A 21,285-nucleotide genomic window follows, 5' to 3' on the forward strand; every position below is an offset into this window, starting at 1 on the left:
GGGAGGTATGCAAGTGTCCTTCCGTGTTGATTCCCTTATTTCCATTTCTCGCTGTTTGCTGTTATCATTTTGATCCATGGATGCTTCATGGTCAATATCTTTATTGTCACTCCTCACCCTTCTAAATACGCAAGGTGAGCAGCAACATCTCTCACACTTGGCAGGCACAGACACATGTGTCATTTGGCACAATGCATCTGATATCACTGAGCATTATGAATAGTGGCCACCCTCCAAGACATCTATACTCAGTTTCCTGCGATATTTAGTCACCCTTATGGAGCACAGAGGGTCATTTAACCAGGATCTGGATCGGCGCAGGCTGGGAGGGCCGAAGGGCCTGTACCTGTGCTGTAATTTTCTTTGTTCTTTTTTGTTCTATTTCTGGCACTGGATGCAGCTGCAGTGCATCACATGCTCGCTCACCTGGACAGGCACCTCCGTCGAGGCTTTTTCAGCTGGTGGAGTGGCCTCATCCTGCCCTCCTGCAGCTTGGGTATTTCATCATGCTGAGCACTCACTGCCTCCACTAGGGTGTGCAGCACCTGAGAATTGTGGGGCAGAGTGTCCACCAGCATTGGCCTCCTGCCACCCATGCCCACCCAGTGCAGAGATCATCACTTGTGCCAGAATTTCCAGTCTCTTATCTACTGCTCCGTTAGGCCCCTCCCCAACCCCTGGCAGCCTTTAGGGAGTTGCTTGGGCTCAGTTTATACCCCATTGAGGACACCATTCCATCTGGTGCTCACCACGTTCTGGCCCCCGCTGGAACCTATACACCAACATCTGGGCACATTTTGCGCTGGTGTGTGATGAAGATCACACTGTCCGTAGAATTTGGTTTAGAATAAGGACATGTATAAGCAGCAGAAATGAATATCAGTGTTTTAATTCAAAGTGGAATAAAACCACTTCAGCAGAAAAGTATTTCAAAAGTCAGTACCAGCTGCAATGACTTTAGCTGACTCCTCGGATCATTAAGCCATCCCAGACAAATGCAGAGATAAGGAAGATCCTTGAATTGACAGCCATAAATTCTTCAAGTTATCTTCCTGCAATTATAACCATAAACAAGAGTGTGGGAAGGTATATTAGAGATAGCAATTAAAATAAACTAAACAAATGTCATTCTTAGACATATAAACGTAGAGGCTGTTTAGCACAGGGCTAAATCGCTGGCTTTGAAAGCAGACCCAGGAAGGCCAGGTTGAATTCCCGTACCAGCCTCCCTGAACAGGCGTCGGAATGTGGAGACTAGGGGCTTTTCACAGTAACTTCATTTGAAGCCTACTTGTGACAATAGTGATTTTCATTTCATTTCAAACTTTGACATTTAAGATAATGCCATTTGGAATAATGGTGACGTGGACATATATATTTAAGAATCTTGACATATTGAAAATAGACAGAGGTAGAAATGAGTCTCAAAAAACTCCCTATCGACCATATATCTTAGACACCTGACATTCAAGCAGACACTAAGATCATTAAATCACATTATTGTTGATAAGCCACAAACTTGGCCATTTGGTTATAGGAAATTGCCCAGTAGGGGAAATAAGACTCAGGAAATGCCATTCACTGAATAGAAAGAATTATGTATTGGCAGAATCAGCACTCACTCTCTGCTGCTAGAGTGCAGTCAAAATTCTGTTCCTCTGCTTGCTCCGTCAAACAAAGACCAGCGTAGTTTTTATAAGTATGTTTCTATTCAACTTCTTAGAAATGTACTGGAAATTGATATGAGATACCTTAGGATTTTCCATGTTTAGGCATATCCTTCACTTCGAGAAGTTAGTTTGTTAGTAGATAGCAAAAGGACTGTTTATATTTTTAACCGATAACAAAGGACTGTTAATCAACTTATATTTTTAACTCTGCGATTCTGTACGTATCAATTGAGAGCATCTTGTAAAAAAGTACTATTAGAAATTAAACTGTGCAGTCTTACTCAATAAGATTTAGATCCCAGACACTCTTTTAGGAAGTCTTAAATGACAATGATCCACGACCGACAGAGGTAGGGTTTAGTCATATTCAAGCGTCATCCATTAAAAAGTAATTGAAATCCTGTTTAACTGTTTGAGACACAAAAAAGTAACCTCCCCTCGTGAGAACTATTCGGAGTCTAAACAGAGAAATAAAGTTCCCTCTTTTGGTGGCTCAGCCTGATATAGGTTAGTAAGATAGTCCATTTGGATCCGGAATACCTAAACCGCTCACAGATGGCACTTAATAACAACAATAATAATAATCTTTATTATTGTCACAAGTAGGCTAACATTAACACCGCAATGAAGTTAATGTGAAAATCCTCTAGCCACACCAAGGCAGAATTCAGTATGTCCCATTCACCTAACAGCACATCTTTCGGGACTTGTGGGAGGAAACCAGAGCACCCGAAAGATAACCCAAGCAGATACGGGGACAACGTGCAGACTCTGCACAGACAGTGACCCAAGCGGGAATCGAACCCGAGACCCTAGTGCTGTGAAACAACGGTGCTAACCACTGTGCTACTATGCTAACCAGCATAAAATCACATTGCTCCAACATTCATGGCAGAAGCCACAGGCTGCTTGCAGTACCACCAGTCAACCACAAGCATTAAATTCAGGCCAGTGTTTCTGTACTGTGTGGAAACTACTTTCTGTTTGAGTTCCAGTCTGAGGAAGTCTAATTTCTGAGTTGTCTGTTTCCTCTCATTCCACAGGCTGTCACAAATGGGCATGCGAATGAAAATGACGAGAATGTAGAGAGAGGTAACTGGTCCTCGAAGACAGACTACTTGCTCTCAGTAATCGGTTATGCTGTGGGTCTGGGCAACATCTGGAGATTCCCTTACCTGGCTTACAGAAATGGAGGAGGTGATGTAGAAAAATATAACCTGCGGAGGAAAAACAGAAATAAATTCCTTGATTTATGATGAGTATTAAATTCAATGTACAAGATAAATAATACAAGTTTGAACATTGCAGAATTAGAGAATAATGAACTAAAGTTATCATATATTTAATTAATTTTTTTACTTGGGATGTGACAAGCTGGTTCATATTACCCTGCTCTGAAGGCAGTAAGAAATAACCACATTGTCCAATCGAGAGGAGCTGCAAACCATGCTATTGGGAGCTGGTGATCATTTATTGACTGATTAAACTGGTTACAGAGACGTACTTTAGCAGGACTGCAATAGAACTTTATTCTTTCATGTTCCAGATACATGTGCTCTGACATTACTGATGATGTACACTATTAGCACTGCAGCTGTTAACCCTTTATAGCACACCACCAAAAAGCATCCTGGAGTTATCATCTGAAACAGGATGTGCACTCCACAGACCTGAACAGCTCCGTCATCTTTCCATTGTGAATCATATGTATTTATTGCAGTAAATGTTAAAAAAAAGTGTGTGTATGACTGCTGCAGTCATGTTTTTAAAGATCCCAGTCTGCAAAATGAAAAGTCCTCTCATCTTTTACTCAGTCGGGTTGAAGAGGGATATAGAACACTTTTTTTTATTTTCAGTAATTCACTTGGTAGATTTGCGCAAAATTAAATTGAAAACTTTTGAGAGTACATTGAAACTGTCCTTGAGTTACTGAAAAGTGAAAGCAAAAAGCTTCAAGATACTCCAGCTTTACAATTTTAAGGGGCAATTTAGCGTGGCCAATTCACCTACTCTGCACATCTTTGGGTTGTGGGGGCGAAACCCACGCAAACATGGGGAGAATGTGCAAAATCCACACGCCAGTGCCCCAGGGCCAGGATCAAACTTTGAATGAACCAGGGCCGTGAGGTAGTAGTGCTAACCACTGCCCCGCCATGCTGCCCCAGATTTACAAATTAAACAAAAGGCATTTTTAAAAGTAATTTTCACGAATGCAAGAATCTTGGAAGGTTAAAATTCTTCTTTCTAATCAGTCGTATAGATCATATGCTTAAAGCAATCCTTATCTCTGGTTTATCCCCTTAATTACTTTTATTGGTTCTAATTCTCAGCTGAGGTTTTCTGATTTCTTCAAACAACTTTCTGTCACTCAGAACATGATTTATTATGAATGGACTCTGGTCCATTGAGTTTTCTGTGTCATTCAATTCAATCATGGTTTAGAAAAATGAGGTGATCTCACTGAAACATACAATATTCTGAATGAGTTTAAAAGGAGAGATACTGAGGTTTTTCCACTGACTGGGATTCTCAAACAGGGGAGCAGAGTTTCAAGATAAGGCGTTGATCATTTAGGATTGAGATAAGAGGAGAAGTTTTCCATAGAACCGTAAAATAAACCATCAAGTCTGCACCCACCCCCTGAAAGAGCACCCTAATTAGGCCAGCTCCTCCACCCTATCCTGTAACCCCATAACTCCACATAACCTGCACAACCCTGGACAATGAGGGTCAATTTTATCATGGCCAATCCAACAAACCTGCAGATCTTTGGACTGTGGGAGGAAAGCGGAGCATCCGGAGGAAACTTATGCAGACACAAGTGTGGTGAGATGCATCACTGTAAATACACAAGGGGTTAATGTAAATACACGTAGACTAGATAGACACTAGAGGGAGCACCAGAGACATGACACACAGACATTCAACTAATAGGCCAGTAAGATAGGACATGACAAATGGGCATTCAAGACACACACAGAGGTGACATTACCACAGGAGGGCATTACACCAACCCATTTAAAAGGACACGGCACACATATCTTCCTTTTTCCAGTGGAGACACTTAGTCAGTACACGGGGCTGCAGGGACCTTGATGGGCACTGGGAACGTGTATCCTCCTCCACATGGTACCAAGTCCATGAGGATTTGGCATAGGTGCTGCACCATCTCCTTGTTGAGGCGGAGTCTCCTGCAACACCTCCTGTCTGTCGTCTATTCGAATGACCAGCAGTGCCAATACACCCTGGTCGATCGTGGGACGGTCCCTCCCTGGTCTGATGGGTGGCTGGGTCCTCGGAATGTAGGGCAGGGTCTGGCATGTGGGACACTGCCACGCGCATCTGCAGACGCTGCTGCTGCTGCCGCCTCCTCCGGCGTCTGGCTGCATCGCCACGCACCAGCACCACTAGGGAAACCTCTGCGTCCAACATCTCTGCCATAGCGTTCAGTATCTGTAAGGTATTGGGAGAGGGTGTTAGACCGACAAACAGCAGTGGCTGCCACATCGGAGCCCTCCATTCCAGCTCTGACTTCCCCCCCCCCCCCCCCACCCTACCCGGATCCCCTCCCCACGTACTACAGGAAGCAGCAGGCCGCCCTCATCGGGTCCCAGACCCTGTACCCCGGACACCCACTCACAACATCATCCGGCTTGGGCGCTGGCCCCCTCCCAGTAACAGTCACCCACCCTCTGGCCGTGGACATATCACTGGAGTTGGCTTGATTATCCAGGGGTTGGCATGATGGTGCAACGAGCGGTTGTCCCCCAGCGCCACCCGGTTGCCCCCCAAGGGCCCCCCACCCTCCCATGGCGGCCCACCCTTGCGGATGGTCCCTTTCTCCACCCCCAGCCGAGGGTCCCCCATTCCCAACTGAGCACCGGAGTAGCAAGCCCAGAATCTCCGGGCTCTTTGCCTGTGAGCAAAGATGATAACACACGTCTTCGGCTCCCCTCAGAAGCACTTCCACCGGGTTCATGTTTTTCAAAAGGCGCTAGCATGGGCACTTGCTGGGGAGGCCGGTGAATGAGAGGAGGCCATTGGATGATGGGTGGCTCCCGATAATTGTATGGAAATGGAGCTTAAGTTGTGATCGTTGGTTTCTCGCCATGCTACGGCAAGATCCTGGTTTCACCGACGGGAGCAGGCTGATTTTGGCCTCTCCCGCTATTCTCCGGCCTCGTTATGTTTGAGCGCAAGTGTAATGAGGTCGGAAGATCAAGCCCCTTGTCCTTTTTTTTATGTGGTGCTGATCAAGCGGGTTGTTTGGTCTTGGATTGTATCAAGCTTGTTGAGTGTTGTTGGAGCTGCGTTCATCCAGGCCGGTGGATATTTTTCCAATCCTTGCAAATGGTGCACAGGCTTTGAGACATCAGGGGGTCAGCGAATCATCATAGGATTCCTAACCACTGATCTGTGATGATTTTAAAACAAAAAATAATTTTATTAAACAATGAAACACACAAGAAAGTTAACTATAAATGCAATTAACTACCTTGATTTGATTTGATTTATTATTGTCACATGTATTAATATACAGTGAAAACGTAATGGCTAGGCACAGTTTCTTTAAATTTCCCCAGTTCCAAATCTCACTTTTTCTAACTTCAGAGTTATATCTCCCCAAAACACATCCCATCAGTCTTAAAACTTCTGACAAAATAGAGCAATAGTTACTACATCAGGCACCTATATATTTTGGGTTTGTTTCCAACTGAGGTTGAAACAACTGGCTTCTCAAACAAGATTTCCTCCCAGCACAGCTTTTTGGAAGTTGTCACAGCTTCCTTCTGTGGATTGTGGTCTCAAAACAGTTAACTTGCTCCGGATGGAATGTTTTACCTTTTGATCTTCCCTGATAGAACATAGAACAGTACAGCACAGAACAGGCCCTTCGGCCCTCGATGTTGTGCCGAGTAATGATCACCCCACTCAAACACCCCATACCCGCAACCCAACAACCCCCCCCCCCCCCCCTTAACCTTACTTTTTAGGACACTACGGGCAATTTAGCATGGCCAATCCACCTAACCCGCACATCTTTGGACTGTGGGAGGAAACCGGAGCACCCGGAGGAAACCCACGCACACACGGGGAGGACATGCAGACTCCACACAGACAGTGACCCAGCCGGTAATCGAACCTGGGACCCTGGAGCTGTGAAGCATTTATGCTAACCACCATGCTACCCTGCACTAACCTTCTCAGAAGCCACTCTTAATTCCATCAATTTTATGAGTTTACCTTTTCGAATATAATTGTGAAATCCCACTCCATTTTCTGCTTTGAACTTGTAACATCTTTACTTTAACTGTTGACATGTTATCCTTCATTGTTACCAACTCGCCATAGGTAAACAACTGTTTCCACTGTGGCTGGACTTATCAACATACCAAAAGACTAGTTCCACCAATCCAATCAGCCAGTTTCTACTACAGTTTCTATTTTAAAAGAGTTTATTTGAACATGCAATCACGAGAACACATTCCCAACTATTGGTTTCTTTGCTTTAATCATGATTACCAGGCCTTTCTCATGTGTCACTCCAGATCCATCACAATGTGCTTGACTCTTAGCATAGTATGGCAGGGGGGTGGGTACCGGAGCAACAGGTCAGAAGGTGAAGAAATTGAGAGAGAACAAGGGAATAGGGCCTGTATGGCTCTGAGGAAGAGCAGACAGGGAGATGTTGCTGAAAACAGCGGGATTGGTGCCCTGACGTGCATATGTTTTAATGTAATAAGTATAACAGGCAAGGCAGATGAACTTAGAGCTTGGGTTAGTACTTGGAACTGTGATATCGTTGCCATTACAGAGACCTGGTTGAGGAAAGGACAGGATTGGCAGCTAAACGTTCCAGGATTTAGATGTTTCAGGCTTGATAGAGGGAGAGTAAAAGGGGTGGAGGAGTTGCTCTACTGGTTAGGGAGAATATCACAGCTGTACTGTGGGACTATACTGCAGAGGGCAGTGAGGTTATATGGGTAGAGATCAGGAATAAGAAGGGTGCAGTCACAATGTTGGGGGTTTACTACAGGCTACCCAACAGCCAGTGGGAGATAGAGAAGCAGATAGGTGGACAGATTTTGGAAAGGAGTTAAAGCAACAGGGTTGTTGTGATGGGAGACTTTAACTTCCTCAATATTGAATGGGACTCACTTAGTGCGAGGAGCTTGGATGGGGCAGAGTTTGTAAGGAGCATCCAGGTGGGCTTCTTAAAACACGATGTGGATAGTCCAACTAGGGAAGGGGCTGTACTGGACCTGGTATAGGGGAATGAGCCCGGCCAGGTGGTAGAAGTTTCAGTCGGGGAACATTTCGAGAACAGTGACCACAATTCAGTAAGTTTTAAAGTGCTGGTGGACAAGGATAAGAGTGGTCCCAGGGTGAATGTGCTAAATTGGGGGAAGGCTAATTATAACAATATTAGGTGGGAACTGAAGAACCTAGATTGGAGGCGGATGTTTGAGGGTAAATCAACATCTGACATGTGGGAGGCTTTCAAATACCAGTTGAAAGGAATTCAGGACCTGCATGTTCCTATGAGGAAGAAGGATAAATATGGCAAATTTCGGGAACTTTCGATAACGAGAGATATTGTAGGCCTCGTCAAAAAGAAAAAGGAGGCATTTGTCAGGGCGAGAAGGCTGGGAACAGACAAAGCCTGTGTGGAATATAAGGAAAGGAGGAAGGAACTTAAGCAAGGAGTCAGGAGGGCTAAAAGGGGTTACGCAAATCCATTGGCAAATAGAGTTAAAGAAAATCCCACGGCTTTTTACACGTACATAAAAAACAAGAGGGTAGCCAGGGAAAGGGTTGGCCCACTGAAGGACAGGGGAGGGAATCTATGTGTGGAGCCAGAGGAAATGGGTGAGTACTAAATGAATACTTTGCATCAGTATTCACCAAAGAGAAGGAATTGGTGGTTGTTGAGGCTGGCGAAGGGTGTGTAGTTTGGTCACATTGAGATCCAAAAAAATGAGGTGTTGGGTATCTTGAAGAATATTAAGGTAGATAAATCTCCAGGGCCTGATGGGATCTACCCCAGAATACTGAAGGAGGCAAGAGAGGAAATTGCTAAGGCCTTGACAGAAATCTTTGGATCCTCACTGTCTTCACGTGATGTCCCAGAGGACTGGATAATAGCCAATTGTCATGAGAATGTCACTTTGAGAAATGTTTGGCTGCTCATATTACTGCAGTGATGTCAGAGTGTGGGTGGAGCTGGGCTGTCTGTCAGCTTTTTACTTTCGTTTGAGGCTGTTTGCTGCACGGTGTGTTTTAGATTAGTTTTCAGTGTGGGAGCTGAAGCCAGACAGAGCAGCTGTACTGTTGATCTCTCTACCATGAAAATACTATCTCTTGATCATTTGGTGAATTCAGAGTTATAAATTTTCTTAGTAGTGGCTTTAACCGAACGTGCTTCTGTTAAAGGTTATGTTTTTCTTCTGTCTTCTGGATGTTGTTTGGGAAGTTATTAAGTATTAATTAGTGATGTATTCTTTGGGGGTTGTATTTGAATTGATGGTTGCTAAGATAATCACTGTATGTTTTAAAAAGGTTAACTTGAGTTCATAGAATAAACATTGTTTTGCTTTAAAACATATTTTTCCATTTCTGCTGCACCACACCTGCAGAGTGGCCATGTGCTCCTCATACCATAATTTATTAAAAGTTGTGGGTCAGGTGAACTTCATGCTACACTTTGGGGTTCTCTAAATCCTGGCCCATAACAAACTGGGGGCTCGTCAGGGATAAAAGTCTATCTATTGGATTGGCTTTGTGAACTTAAAGACAGTGAGGGGTGAGCATATTGAGGTTGCTTTTCAGGTGTGGTATTCCAGTTTAAGTGGGGAGTGTGTTATGGACAATGGCTCTTTCGAAGGCTCTGGAGTTTTTGGGGGTGGAGATAGTCACACGCAGTACCTTACGGACAGAGACTAAAAGAAGACTGGTATATTTGGCAAAAACATTGCAATTAACATTACCTGACTAACAAAATACGAAAAGACGAGGTAATTATGGCGGTGGCTGAGCATTTAAAGTTATCTGAGATACAGTTTGACTCATTTGAAATGGCAAAACTTTTATTACAAATTAAACAAATGGAACACGAGAAAGAATTAAAGCAGCTTGAATACGAAACAGAGAGAGAGGAAAAAGAAAGAGAGAGAGAAGAAAGAAGAAAAAAAAGAATAGCCCTTGCAGAACAAAACAAAAGAGAAAGGGAGATGGAGATCAAGGAAAAGGATAAAGAGAGAGTTTGAACTTCAGAAAATGGCGATGAAACATGACAGTCAGTTAAAATTGGCAGACATAAAGGGAAACGTACAGTTGGATGACAGTGATGAGGATAGTGAGAAACAGTGTCAAATTTGAAGGCTTGGTGGAGATCTATTTAAATATATCCCAGCATTGCCAAGGTTTGATGAGAAGGAGGTGGAAGCCTTTTTCATTTCATTTGAGAAGGTAGCTAATCAAATGAAATGGCCATAGGACATGTGTGTATTACTAATTCAAATAAAGCTGATAGGGAGTGCGAGTGAAGTGTTTGCATCGCTACTGGAGGAGCTTTCTGGGACGTATGAGGAGGTGAAAAAATCCATTTGTGGTGCATATCAACTAGTGTCTGAAGCCCCTACAGACAAAGGTTTTGACATTTAAGGGAACAATTTGGTCAAACATACATGGAGTTTGAAAGGATCAAACAGTGATTTTGATAGGTGGATAAGGGCTTTGAAAATAGACCAAACGTATGAAGTTCTCAAAGAAATTATACTTTTGGAGGAGTTTACAAATTCAATTCCTGATGTAGTGAGAACTCTTATGGAAGAGCAGAGGGTTAAAACTGCAAGGTTAGCAGCAGAAATGGCAGATGATTATGAATTAGTTCACAAATCAAACTTGGTTTCCGACATCAGTTTCAGCCTGTGAGGAATAAAAACTGGTGACATGAGAAATACTCAAGTGGTAAAGGTGATCTGATGGGAGATAATAAGGAGCGTGTACCTCAGACTAAAAAAGAAATCCAGGAGGGTGGAAGTGACTTGAAAAGTTTCAAATGTTTTCACTGTAATAAACTAGGCCATGTAAAGTCACAGTGTCGGTGGTTGAAGAAAAGCACTGGGAAAGCTGATGTGGTAAAACAGGATAAGACAGTGGGGTTTGTTAAAGTGGTAAAGGCAAGCCCAAGTTAAGCGAATGAGGCGCAAAAGATTGTACAGCCTGATCAAGAGCCGATTGATAAGAAGGTGCCAGATCTCTTTGAAGAATTTACTTGTGTGGGTAAAGTTTACTCATGTGTATCAGGAGGAGCAGGTAAAGAAGTCACAATTTTAAGAGATACAGGAACTAGTCAATCTTTAATGGAAGAGATGAGGAGTTCTGTAGTTTGGGAAGAACATTGCCAGAAAAGGTGATAATATGTGGAATTCAAGGTGAGAGGAGTAGTGTTCCATTATATAAGATAATGTTGGAAAGTCCAGTGAAGAGTGGTGAAGTGGTAGTAGGAGTAATAGAGAAAGTATCTTGTCCAGGAATACAGTTTATCTTGGGGATTGATATGGCTGGATTGTAGGTGGGAGTGATGCCTACTGTGGTTGATAAGCCAGTGGAAAATCAGACAACTGAAGTGTTGAAAGACGAATATCCAGGGGGTTTTCTGGATTGTGCAGTCACAAGGTCGCAAAGTCACAAGTTAAAAGAAGAGGAGAAATCAAAGAGTGAAGATGAAGTTGAAGTGCAATTATCAGAAGCGACTTTTGATCAGATGGTTGAAAAAGAACAAGAACAAGTGGAGGATGAGGCGGATATTTTTAGTTCAGGAAAATTGGCGGAGTTACAACAGAAAGATGTAGAAATAAAACAAATGTATCAGAAAGCATACACGGAAGAGGAATCTGATTGTATACCAGAGTGTTATTACCGTAAAAGTGATGTCTTGATGAGAAAATGGTGACCTTTACATATGCAGGTGGATGAAAAGTGGGCTGAAGTTCATCAAGTAGTATTGCCAGTAGGGCATAGAAAGGAGGTGTTGCCGGTTGCACATGGAGTACCATTGGGAGGTCATTTGGGAAAATGGAAAATGCAAGCTAATATCCAGAAACAATTTTATTGGCCTGCACTACATAAATATGTAGTTACAGTTTGTCAATCATGTCACACATGTCAAGTGATAGGGAAACCTCAATTAGTGATAAAACCAGCGCACTTAATGCCCATTCCAGCATTTGAGGAACCTTTTACACGAGATTACGTAGGTCCGCTTCCCAAAACAAAAAGTGGAAATCAATATCTTTTGACGATAATTGATGTGTCTACTAGGTTTCCAGAGGCCATTCCAGTACTTAATATTATAGCTAAAAAGAGTGTGGAGGAGTTACGTAAATTCTTTACTCGATATGGACTACCCACAGAAATGTAATTGGATCAAGGATCAAATTTTACCTCAAGCTTATTTGAAGAAGTTATGGATAGCTTAGGAATAAAACAATTTAAATCAACTGTGTACCATCCAGAATCGCAGGAAGCGTTAGAAAGGTGGCATGAGACATTAAAGACAATGTTGAGGGCTTATTGTCATGATTATCCAGACGGTTGGGATAAAGGAATTCCATTCGTACTGTTTGCAATTCGGGATGCACCTAATGAGTCAACTAAATTTAGTCCTTTTGAACTAATTTTTGGTCATGAGGTAAGAGGACCACTTAAATTGATTAAGGAAAAATTGTGAGTGAGAAATCGGAAATTACATAATTGGATTATGTGTCAAATTTTAGGGAACGATGAAATAGGGCAGGTGAATTGGCTAGACAACATTTGAAAGTTCCAAAAATGCGATGAAACGGGTAGCGGACAAGAAATCCAAAGTTCGTAGTTTTGCCTGTGGAGATACAGTTTTAGTACTGTTACCAGTGGTAGATGAACCTTTAAAACAACTTTTTGTGTGTCTCATCAGATTGAAATGAAATTAAGTGAGGTGAATTATGTGGTAAAAACACCAGATAGAAGGAAGACTCACCGAATCTGTCATGTGAATATGCTAAAAAGGTACTTTGAAAGCGGAGAGGAAAAGGAGGAGGTTTTAATGATTTTAACTCAAAGTGACGAACCAAATCCAGATGACTGCGAATTTAACATACCTCAAATTAAATTGGAAAACAAGGATGTTCTTAAAAATTGGGATAAATTGTTGAGTTACCTTCCAGAGGAAAAATGAACTGACCTGAAAAAGTTATTGATATCAGATGGGCAAGTTTGTAGAGATAAATTGGGAAGTCCTAAAATGGCTATACATAATGTAGATGTGGGAAATGCTGTTCCAATCAAACAACATCCATACAGACTTAACCCTTTAAAATTGGCACAGGTTGACAAAGAGATTGAGAGTATGCTTCAAAATGGCATAATTGAAGTGGGTTGCAGCCAATGGAGCTCATCCATAGTGATAGTACCTAAACCAGACGGTACCCAACGGTGTGTGTGGACAATAGAAAGGTTAATGCACTTACAAGAATGGATTCTCATCCTATCCCACGTTTGGAGGATTGCATTGAGAAATTGGGACAATCAGCTTTTATTTCCAAACTGGATTTACTTCAAGGTTATTGTCAGGTACCTTTATCCGAAAGGGCGAAGGAGATTTCAGATTTTGTGACACCAGATGGTATGTACCAATTCAAAGTTGTGACATTTGGCACGAAAAACACCCCCGCCACATTTCAACAGTTAACCAACAAATTTGTTTCAGGATTACCCAATTGCGCGGTATAGACAAAGAACAGTACAGCACAGAACAGGCCCTACAGCCCTCGATGTTGTGCTGAGCATTGTCCGCAACCAAGATCAAGCTATCCCACTCCCTGTCATTCTGGTGTGTTCCATGTGCCGATCCAATAACCACTTGAAAGTTCCTAAAGTGTCCGACTCCACTATTACAGCAGGCATTCCATTCCACACCCTAACCACTCTCTGAGTAAAGAACCTACCTCGGCTATCCCTCCTATATCTCCCACCCTGAATCTTATAGTTGTCCCCTTGTAATAGCTTCATCCACCCGAGGAAATAGTCTCTGAACCTCCACTCTATCTATCCTCCTCATCATCTTATAAACCTCTATTAAGTCGCCTCTCATCCTCCTCCGCTCCTAAGAGAAATGCCCTAGCTCCCTCAATCTTTCCTCATAAGACCTATCCTGCAAACCAGGCAGCATCCTGGTAAATCTCCTTTGCACCCTTTCCAATGCTTCCACATCCCTCCCATAATGAGGTGACGACAACGGCGCACAGTACTCCAAATGTGGTCTCACCAGGGTCATGTTGAGTTGCAGCATAACCCCGCAGCTCTTAAACTCAAGCCCCCTGTTAATAAACGCTACCACACTACAAGCCTTCTTCACGGCTCTATCCACTTGAGTGGCAACCTTCAGAGATCTCTGGACATGAACCCCAAGATCTCTCTGTTCCTTCACATTCCTCAGAACTCTGCCGTTGACCCTGTAATCCGCATTCAAATTTTTTCTAACAAAACGAATCACCTCACACTTATCAGGGTTAAACTCCATCTGCCATTTTTCGGCTCAGCTCTGCATCCTATCAATCGCTCTTTGCAGCCTACAACAGCCCTCCACCTCATCCACTACTCCACCAATCTTGGTTTCATCAGCAAATTTACTGACTCCCCTCCTCCAAGCCATTGATAAAAATCACAAATAGCAGAGGACCCAGCACTGATTCCTGTGGTATACCGCTGGCAACTGGTCTCCAGTCTGAAAATTTTCCATCCATCCACCACTCTCTGTCTTCTATTTGATAGCCAGATACTTATCCAATTGGCCAAATTTCCCTCTATCCCACACCTCCTCACTTTCTTCATGAGCCGACCATGGGGAACCTTATCAAACACCTTACTAAAATCCATGTATACAACATCAACTGCTCTATCTTCATCTACACACTTAGTTACCTCCTCAAAGAATTCAATCAAATTTGTGAGGCAAGACTTACCCTTCACGAGTCCATGTTGACTATCCCGGATTAAGCTGCATCTTTCCAAATGGTCATAAATCCTATCCTTCAGGACCTTTTCCATTAATTTACCGACCACCAAAGTAAGACTAACTGGCCTATAATTACCAGGGTCATGCCTATTCCCTTTCTTGAACAGAGGAACAACATTCGCCACTCTCTAGTCCTCAGGCACTATCCCCGTGGACAGTGAGGACCCAAAGATCAAAGCCAAAGGCTCTGTAATCTCATCCCTTGCCTCCCAAAGAATCCTTGGATATATCCCATCTGGCCCAGGGGACTTGTCGACCCTCAGGTTTTTCAAAATTGCTAATACATCCTTCCTCAGAACATCTACCTCCTCCAGCCTACCTACCTGTATCACACTCTCATCCTCAAAAACATGGCCCCTCTCCTTGGTGAACACTGAAGAAAAGTATACATTCAACGCCTGTCCTATTCCTTCTGACTCCATGCACAAGTTCCCACTACTGCCTTTGACCGGCCCTACCCTCACCCTGGTCATTCTTTTATTTCTCACGTAAGAGTAAAAAGCCTTGGGGTTTTCGTTGATACGACCCTCCAAGGACTTCTCATGCCCCCTCCTAGCTCTCCTAAGCCCTTTTTTTTAGCTCATTCCTTGCTACCTTGTAACCATCAAATGACCCAACTGAACCTTGTTTTCTCATCCTTACAAACTCTTCCTTTTTCCTCTTGACAAGACATTCAACCTCTTTTGTGAACCATGGTTCCCTCACACGGCCATTTCCTCCCTGCCTGACAGGGGCATACCTATCAAGGATACACAGTATTTGTTCCTTGAACAAGCTCCACTTTTCATTTGTGCCTTTCCCTGACAGTTTCTGTTCCCATCTTATGCTCCCTAATTCGTGCCTAATCGCATCATATTTACCCCTCCCCCAATTATAAACCTTGCCCTATGGTCCTATCCCTCTCCATTGCAATAGTGAAAGACCGAATTGTGGTCACTATCTCCAAAGTGCTCTCCCACAAACAAATCTAACACTTGGCCCAGTTCATTACCCAGTACCAAATCCAATGTGGCCCCCCCTCTTGTCGGCCTATCCACATATTGTGTCAGGAAACCCTCCTGCACACACTGTACAAAAACTGTCCCATCCGAAGTGTTCGACCTATAGAGGTTCTAATCAATATTTATAAAGTTAATGTCACCCATGACAACTACCCTGAGACCTCCACACCTATTGATAATCTGTTTTGCAATTTCTTCCTCCACATCATTATTACTCTTTGGAGGCCTATAGAAAACTCCGAACAATGTGACCGCTCCTTTCCTATTTCTAACTTCGGCCCATATTACCTCAGTCGGCAGATCCCCTTCGAATTGCCTTTCTGCAGCCGTTAAACTATCCTTGATTAACAATGCTACTCCTCTACCTCTTTTACCACCTTCTCTACTCTTACTGAAACATCTATACCCCGGAACTTCCAACAACCATTCCTGTCCCTGTTCTAACCATGTCTCCGTAATTGCCACAGCATCATAGTCCCAAGTACCAATCCACGCTCCAAGTTCACCTACCTTATTCCGGACGCTCCTTGCATTGAAGTAGACTCACTTCAACCCACCTTTCTGTCTGCCGGTACACTCCTGCGACCTTGATACCCTCCTCAGTACCTTACTACTCTCAACACTGGTTTCTGGACTATAGCTCGTTTTCCCATCCCCCTGACAAATTAGTTTAAACCCCCCGAAGAGCTGTAGAAAATTTCCCTCCCAGGATATTGGTGCCCCTCTGGTTCAGGTGCAAACCGTCCTGTCTATACAGGACCCACCTTCCCCAGAATATGCTCCAATTATCCACGTACCTGAAACCCTCCGTCCTATACCATCCCTGCAGCCACGTGTTTATCTGCACTCTCTCCCTGTTCCTCACCTCACTAGCACGTGGCACCGGCAACAAACCAGAGATGACAACATGGTTTGTCCTGACTCTCAGCTTCCACCCTTGCTCCCTAAATTCCTGTTTTAAATCCGCGTCCCTTCTCTTACCTAAGTCGTTGGTACCAATGTGTACCATGACTTGTGACTGTTCCCCCTCCCGTTTAAGGATTCTGGAACTCAGGAGGCAACATACCACCCATGAGTCTCTTTCGCTGCACAAAACCATCTATCTATCCCTCTAACTATCGAGTCCCCAATAACTATTGCTCTTCTGCTCTCCCTCCTTCACTTCTGAGCCACAGGGACGGACTCAGTGCTAGAAATCCGTTCACCGTGGCTTACCCCTGGTAGGTCATCCCCCTCAACAGTATCCAAAACGGTATACTTGTTACTGAGGTCAACGACCTCAGAGGATCCCTGCACTGACTGCTTCCTCCCAGCCCCTCTCACCGTCACCCATCTATCTTGATTCTTCGGAGTAACTACATCCCTGAAGCTACTATCTATGACCACCTCTGCCTCCCGAATGATCCGAAGTTCATCCAGCTCCAGTTCCCGAATGCGGTTTCTGAGGAGCTAGAGATGGGTGCACATCCCACAGGTGAAATCAGCCGGGACACTGACGGCGTCCCTCACCTCAAACATTCTGCAGGAGGAACATTGCACTGCCTTCCCTGCCATCCCCTCTAGATAAAAAAAGGAAAAAGAAAGAAAGAGCTTCCCTGTTGTTCACTCTACCCCTTAGGTTAAAGGAGGTGGAAGGGTGGGGGACATTACAAGTGTAGTGTCTGGGGTTTAGGAAATGCCAAACTTTAATACAGGTAAAAATAAAACACTTAACCAGCAACCACTGCGCCCCTCATGAGAACAGCAATCAGCTGTTATGGGCCTGCGCAAAAAATTTAAATCTTTACTACTTACCCAGCATTCACTCTGTCCTCACTCCGACCGGATTCAGCTGGAAACTCGCAACGCTAAGATTTAAAAAAATTTACTCAGCTTCTCAACAAGCATTCACTCAGCAACCACTGCCACCCCCCCCCCCCCCCCCCCCCCCCACGCACGATAACACCTCAGGGAAAAGAAAACACCTACTCACCAGTCACCAACCAATCACTTACCTGCAGGCTGTGACGTCACGGTTCAAGTTCTTTCTACTTCTACCTGCCCTCGAATCTCCTTCTTTATCTTTACTCGGCTGGGACCCTCCAGTGATTGTTCTTTTTTGGTTAGAGAGGAGGTAGGGAGGGAAATACTGAAGTAGTGTTTGGGGTTTAGCTGTCACTTGACAACAGCTCCTCCACAAACCACCTTCAAGATACGGTGATCGCAATGCACTGATGCAAATGTTCCCCGCAACAGCCGATCAGCAACTCCACTCTACTGCCCTCTGCTGGAGTGTATATCGACAATCTGGTAATTTTCAGCCAGACATGGACAGAACATTTAAAACGCCTAAGTTATTCGATTGTCTTCAGGAGGCGGGTTTGGTAATAAACCTAGCCAAAAGTGAATTTAGAAAAGCCCAAGTCACTTTCCTTGGTCATACAATCGGACAGGGTTGAATGGTCACATGGGATTTGAAACCAAGTTATTGAGGAGTTTTCGATACTCGCAAGACAAAGGAATATAATGCAATTTCTTGGCATGAGTGGATTTGATCGATCATTTGTGAAAATGTTTTGTAGCGTGCTTGCTCCACTGATGGACTTGCTGAAGAAACGTTGAAAATTTCAATGGACAGTGGACTTTCAACAGGCATTTGACTGCCTGAAAGCTGTGATACCCAATGCTCCTGTGTTGGAGAATTACAAGGGACTCTGTGATCAGATTGAACCAAAGTATCTGACTTCAAAGAGAAATGCCGCAGCATGGAGAAATGGATGGATCGTGCAGAGACCTTCTTGTTTAAAGAGACTGTCAATCGAGAAGGATTTCAGTTGGAGGAAGAAGAAAGAAAACATGAACTATTTGTCGCTTTGAGAAATGTTTGGCCTCTCATATTACTGCAGTGATATCAGATTGAGGGTGGAGTTGGGCTGTCTGTCAGCTTTTTACTTTCGTTTTATGCTGTTTGCTGTTGGGTGTGTTTTAGTTTTGTTTTCACTGTGGGAGCTGAAGCCAGACAGAGCAGCTGTACTGTTGATTATTCACGTTCTGAGTTGTGACTTTAACCTAACGTGCTTCTGTTAAAGATTATGTTTTTCTTCTGTCTTCTGTTTGGGACGTTAGTAAGGATTACTTAGTGTTGTATTGTTTGGGGGTTGTATTTGAATTGATGGTGCTAAGATGATCACTGTATGTTTTAAAAAGGTTAACTTGAGTTCATAGAATAAACATTGTTTTGCTTTAAAAAATAATTTTCCATTTCTGCTGTACAACACCTGTAGAGTGGGCCGTGTGCTCCCCCTATCACAATCGATTGAAAGTTGTGGGTCAGATGAACTCCATGAAATACTTTGGGGTTCTCTAAACCCTGGCCCATAACACAATGTTGTTCCTTTGTTTAAGAAGGGTAGCAAGGATAATCCAGGGAACTACAGGCCCGTGAGCCTTACGTCAGTGGTAGGAAAATTACCGGAGATAATTCTTTGAGACAGGATCTACTCCCCTTTGGAAGCAAATGGACGTATTAGTGAGAGGCAGCACGGTTTTGTGAAGGGGAGGTCGTGTGTCACTAACTTGATAAGAGTTTTTCGAGGAGGTCACAAAGATGATTGATGCAGGAAGGGCAGTGAATGTTGTCTATATGGACTTCAGTAAGGCCTTTGACAAGGTCCCTCATGGCAGACTGGTACAAAAGGTGAAGTCACACGGGATCAGAGGTGAGCTGGCAAGATGGATACAGAATTGGCTAGGTTATAGAAGGCTAAGAGGAGCAATGGAAGGGTGCTTTTCTGAAGGGCTGTGACTAGTGGTGTTCCACAGGGATCAGTGCTGGGACCTTTGCTGTTCATAGTATATATCAATGATTTGGAGGAAAATGTAACTGGTCTGATTAGTAAGTTTGCAGATGAAACAAAGGTTGGTGGAATTGTGGATAGCGATGATGACTGTCAGAGGATACAGCAGGATTTAGATCATTTGGAGACTTGGGCGGAGAGATGGCAGATGGAGTTTAATCTGGACAAATGTGAGGGGAATGCATTTTCGAAAGTTTAATGCAGATACGGAATATCCAATGAATGGTAGAACCCTCAAGAGTATTGAAAGTCAGAGAGATCTAGGTGTACAGGTCCACAGATCACTGAAAGGGGCACCTAGGTGGAGAAGGTAGTCAAGAAGGCATACGGCATGCTTTCCTTCATTGGCCCAACATTAAGTTTAAAAATTGGCAAGTCATGTTGCAGCTGTATAGAACCTTAGTTAGGCCACACTTGGAGTATAGTGTTCAATTCTGGTCACCACGCTACTAGAAGGACGTGGAGGCTTTAGAGAGGGTGCAGAAGAGATTTACCATTTTCCCTTCTTTAAATCTGTAAAGAGGCTGGTTTAGCTCACTGGGCTAAATCGCTGGCTTTTAAAGCAGACCAAGCAGGCCAGCAGGACGATTCAATTCCCGTATCAGCCTCCCCGGACAGGCGCCGGAATGTGGCGACTAGGGGCTTTTCACAGTAACTTCATTGAAGCCTACTCGTGACAATAAGCGATTTTCATTTCATTTCATTCCAAAGGTATCACTGAGAGGCAGCATGGAGATAGGAAATGAGAGGGAGCCAAGGATAGATCTTGGGGGCTACCAGAATTAGCAGTGCAGGAGCAAGATGGGCAGCCATTGTGATTGCATAGCTCTGAGGTGCAGAGGGATCTGAAACTGATAGAATATTATACTTTATTGCAAGAGGAATTGAATACAAAAGTAGGGAGGTTATGCTTCAGTTGTACAAGGCAATAGTGAGACCACACTTGGAGTACTGTGAACTCTGTAGTGATCATATTTTTAAGGAAGAGTGTAAATGTGTTGGAAACACTTCATAGAAGATTAACCAGACAAATACCAGGAATGGGTGTGTTATCTTATGAGGAAAAGTTGGACAGACTAAGCTTGCATCAATTGGGGTTTAGAAGAGTAAGAGGTGACTTGAAAGATCTTTATGCGTCTTGACAGTGTGCATGAGGAGATGATGTTTCCTCTTCAGAGAATCTAGAATTGAGGGCCACTGTATCAATATAAGGGGTTGCCGATTTAAAATGGAGATGAAGCAAAAATCTTTTGCTCAGAAGATCGTGAGTGTTTGGAACTCTCTTCCTGAAAAATCACTCCCTCTCTTCCTGGTTCAATTCTGGCCTTGGATGACTATGTGGAGTTTGCATGTTCCCCCCATGTCTGCATGGGTTTCCTCCAGGGCCTCCGGTTTTCTGCCACAGTCCAAAGATGTGCAGGTTCGGTGGATTGGCCATGCTAAAATTAACGCTTAGTGTCCAAAGATGTTTAGGTGGGGTAACAGGGATAGTGCAGAGGGGATGGGCCAATGGTGCTCTTTCAGAGGATCGGTGCAGATTCAATGGGCCAAATGGCTTTCTTTTGCACCGTAGGAATTCAATGGTTCTATGGAAAAGACGGTTGGAGCAGAGTTTTTAAGGAAGAGGTGGATAGATTCTTGATTAACAAGGCAGTAATAGGTTATTGGGGGTAAGCGGGATGCAGATTTGATACTCTCAGATTAGCCATGATCTTATT

The 21,285-nt window shown here is 43.7% G+C and overlaps 1 protein-coding gene across 1 annotated transcript in view; it reads left to right on the top strand.

Moving 5' to 3' along the window:
* LOC119951479 (sodium- and chloride-dependent neutral and basic amino acid transporter B(0+)-like) overlaps positions 1 to 21,285 on the top strand; it is a 160,468-nt gene that overhangs the window by 35,321 nt on the left and 103,862 nt on the right. The window contains exon 3 of the mRNA XM_038774689.1: positions 2,714 to 2,867. Within this exon, the coding sequence (XP_038630617.1) occupies positions 2,714 to 2,867 (154 nt within the window). The remainder of the gene's footprint in view (positions 1 to 2,713; positions 2,868 to 21,285) is intronic.

Source organism: Scyliorhinus canicula, chromosome 17 (genome assembly GCF_902713615.1).
Source record: "Scyliorhinus canicula chromosome 17, sScyCan1.1, whole genome shotgun sequence".
NCBI classification, from domain to species: Eukaryota; Metazoa; Chordata; class Chondrichthyes; order Carcharhiniformes; family Scyliorhinidae; genus Scyliorhinus; species Scyliorhinus canicula.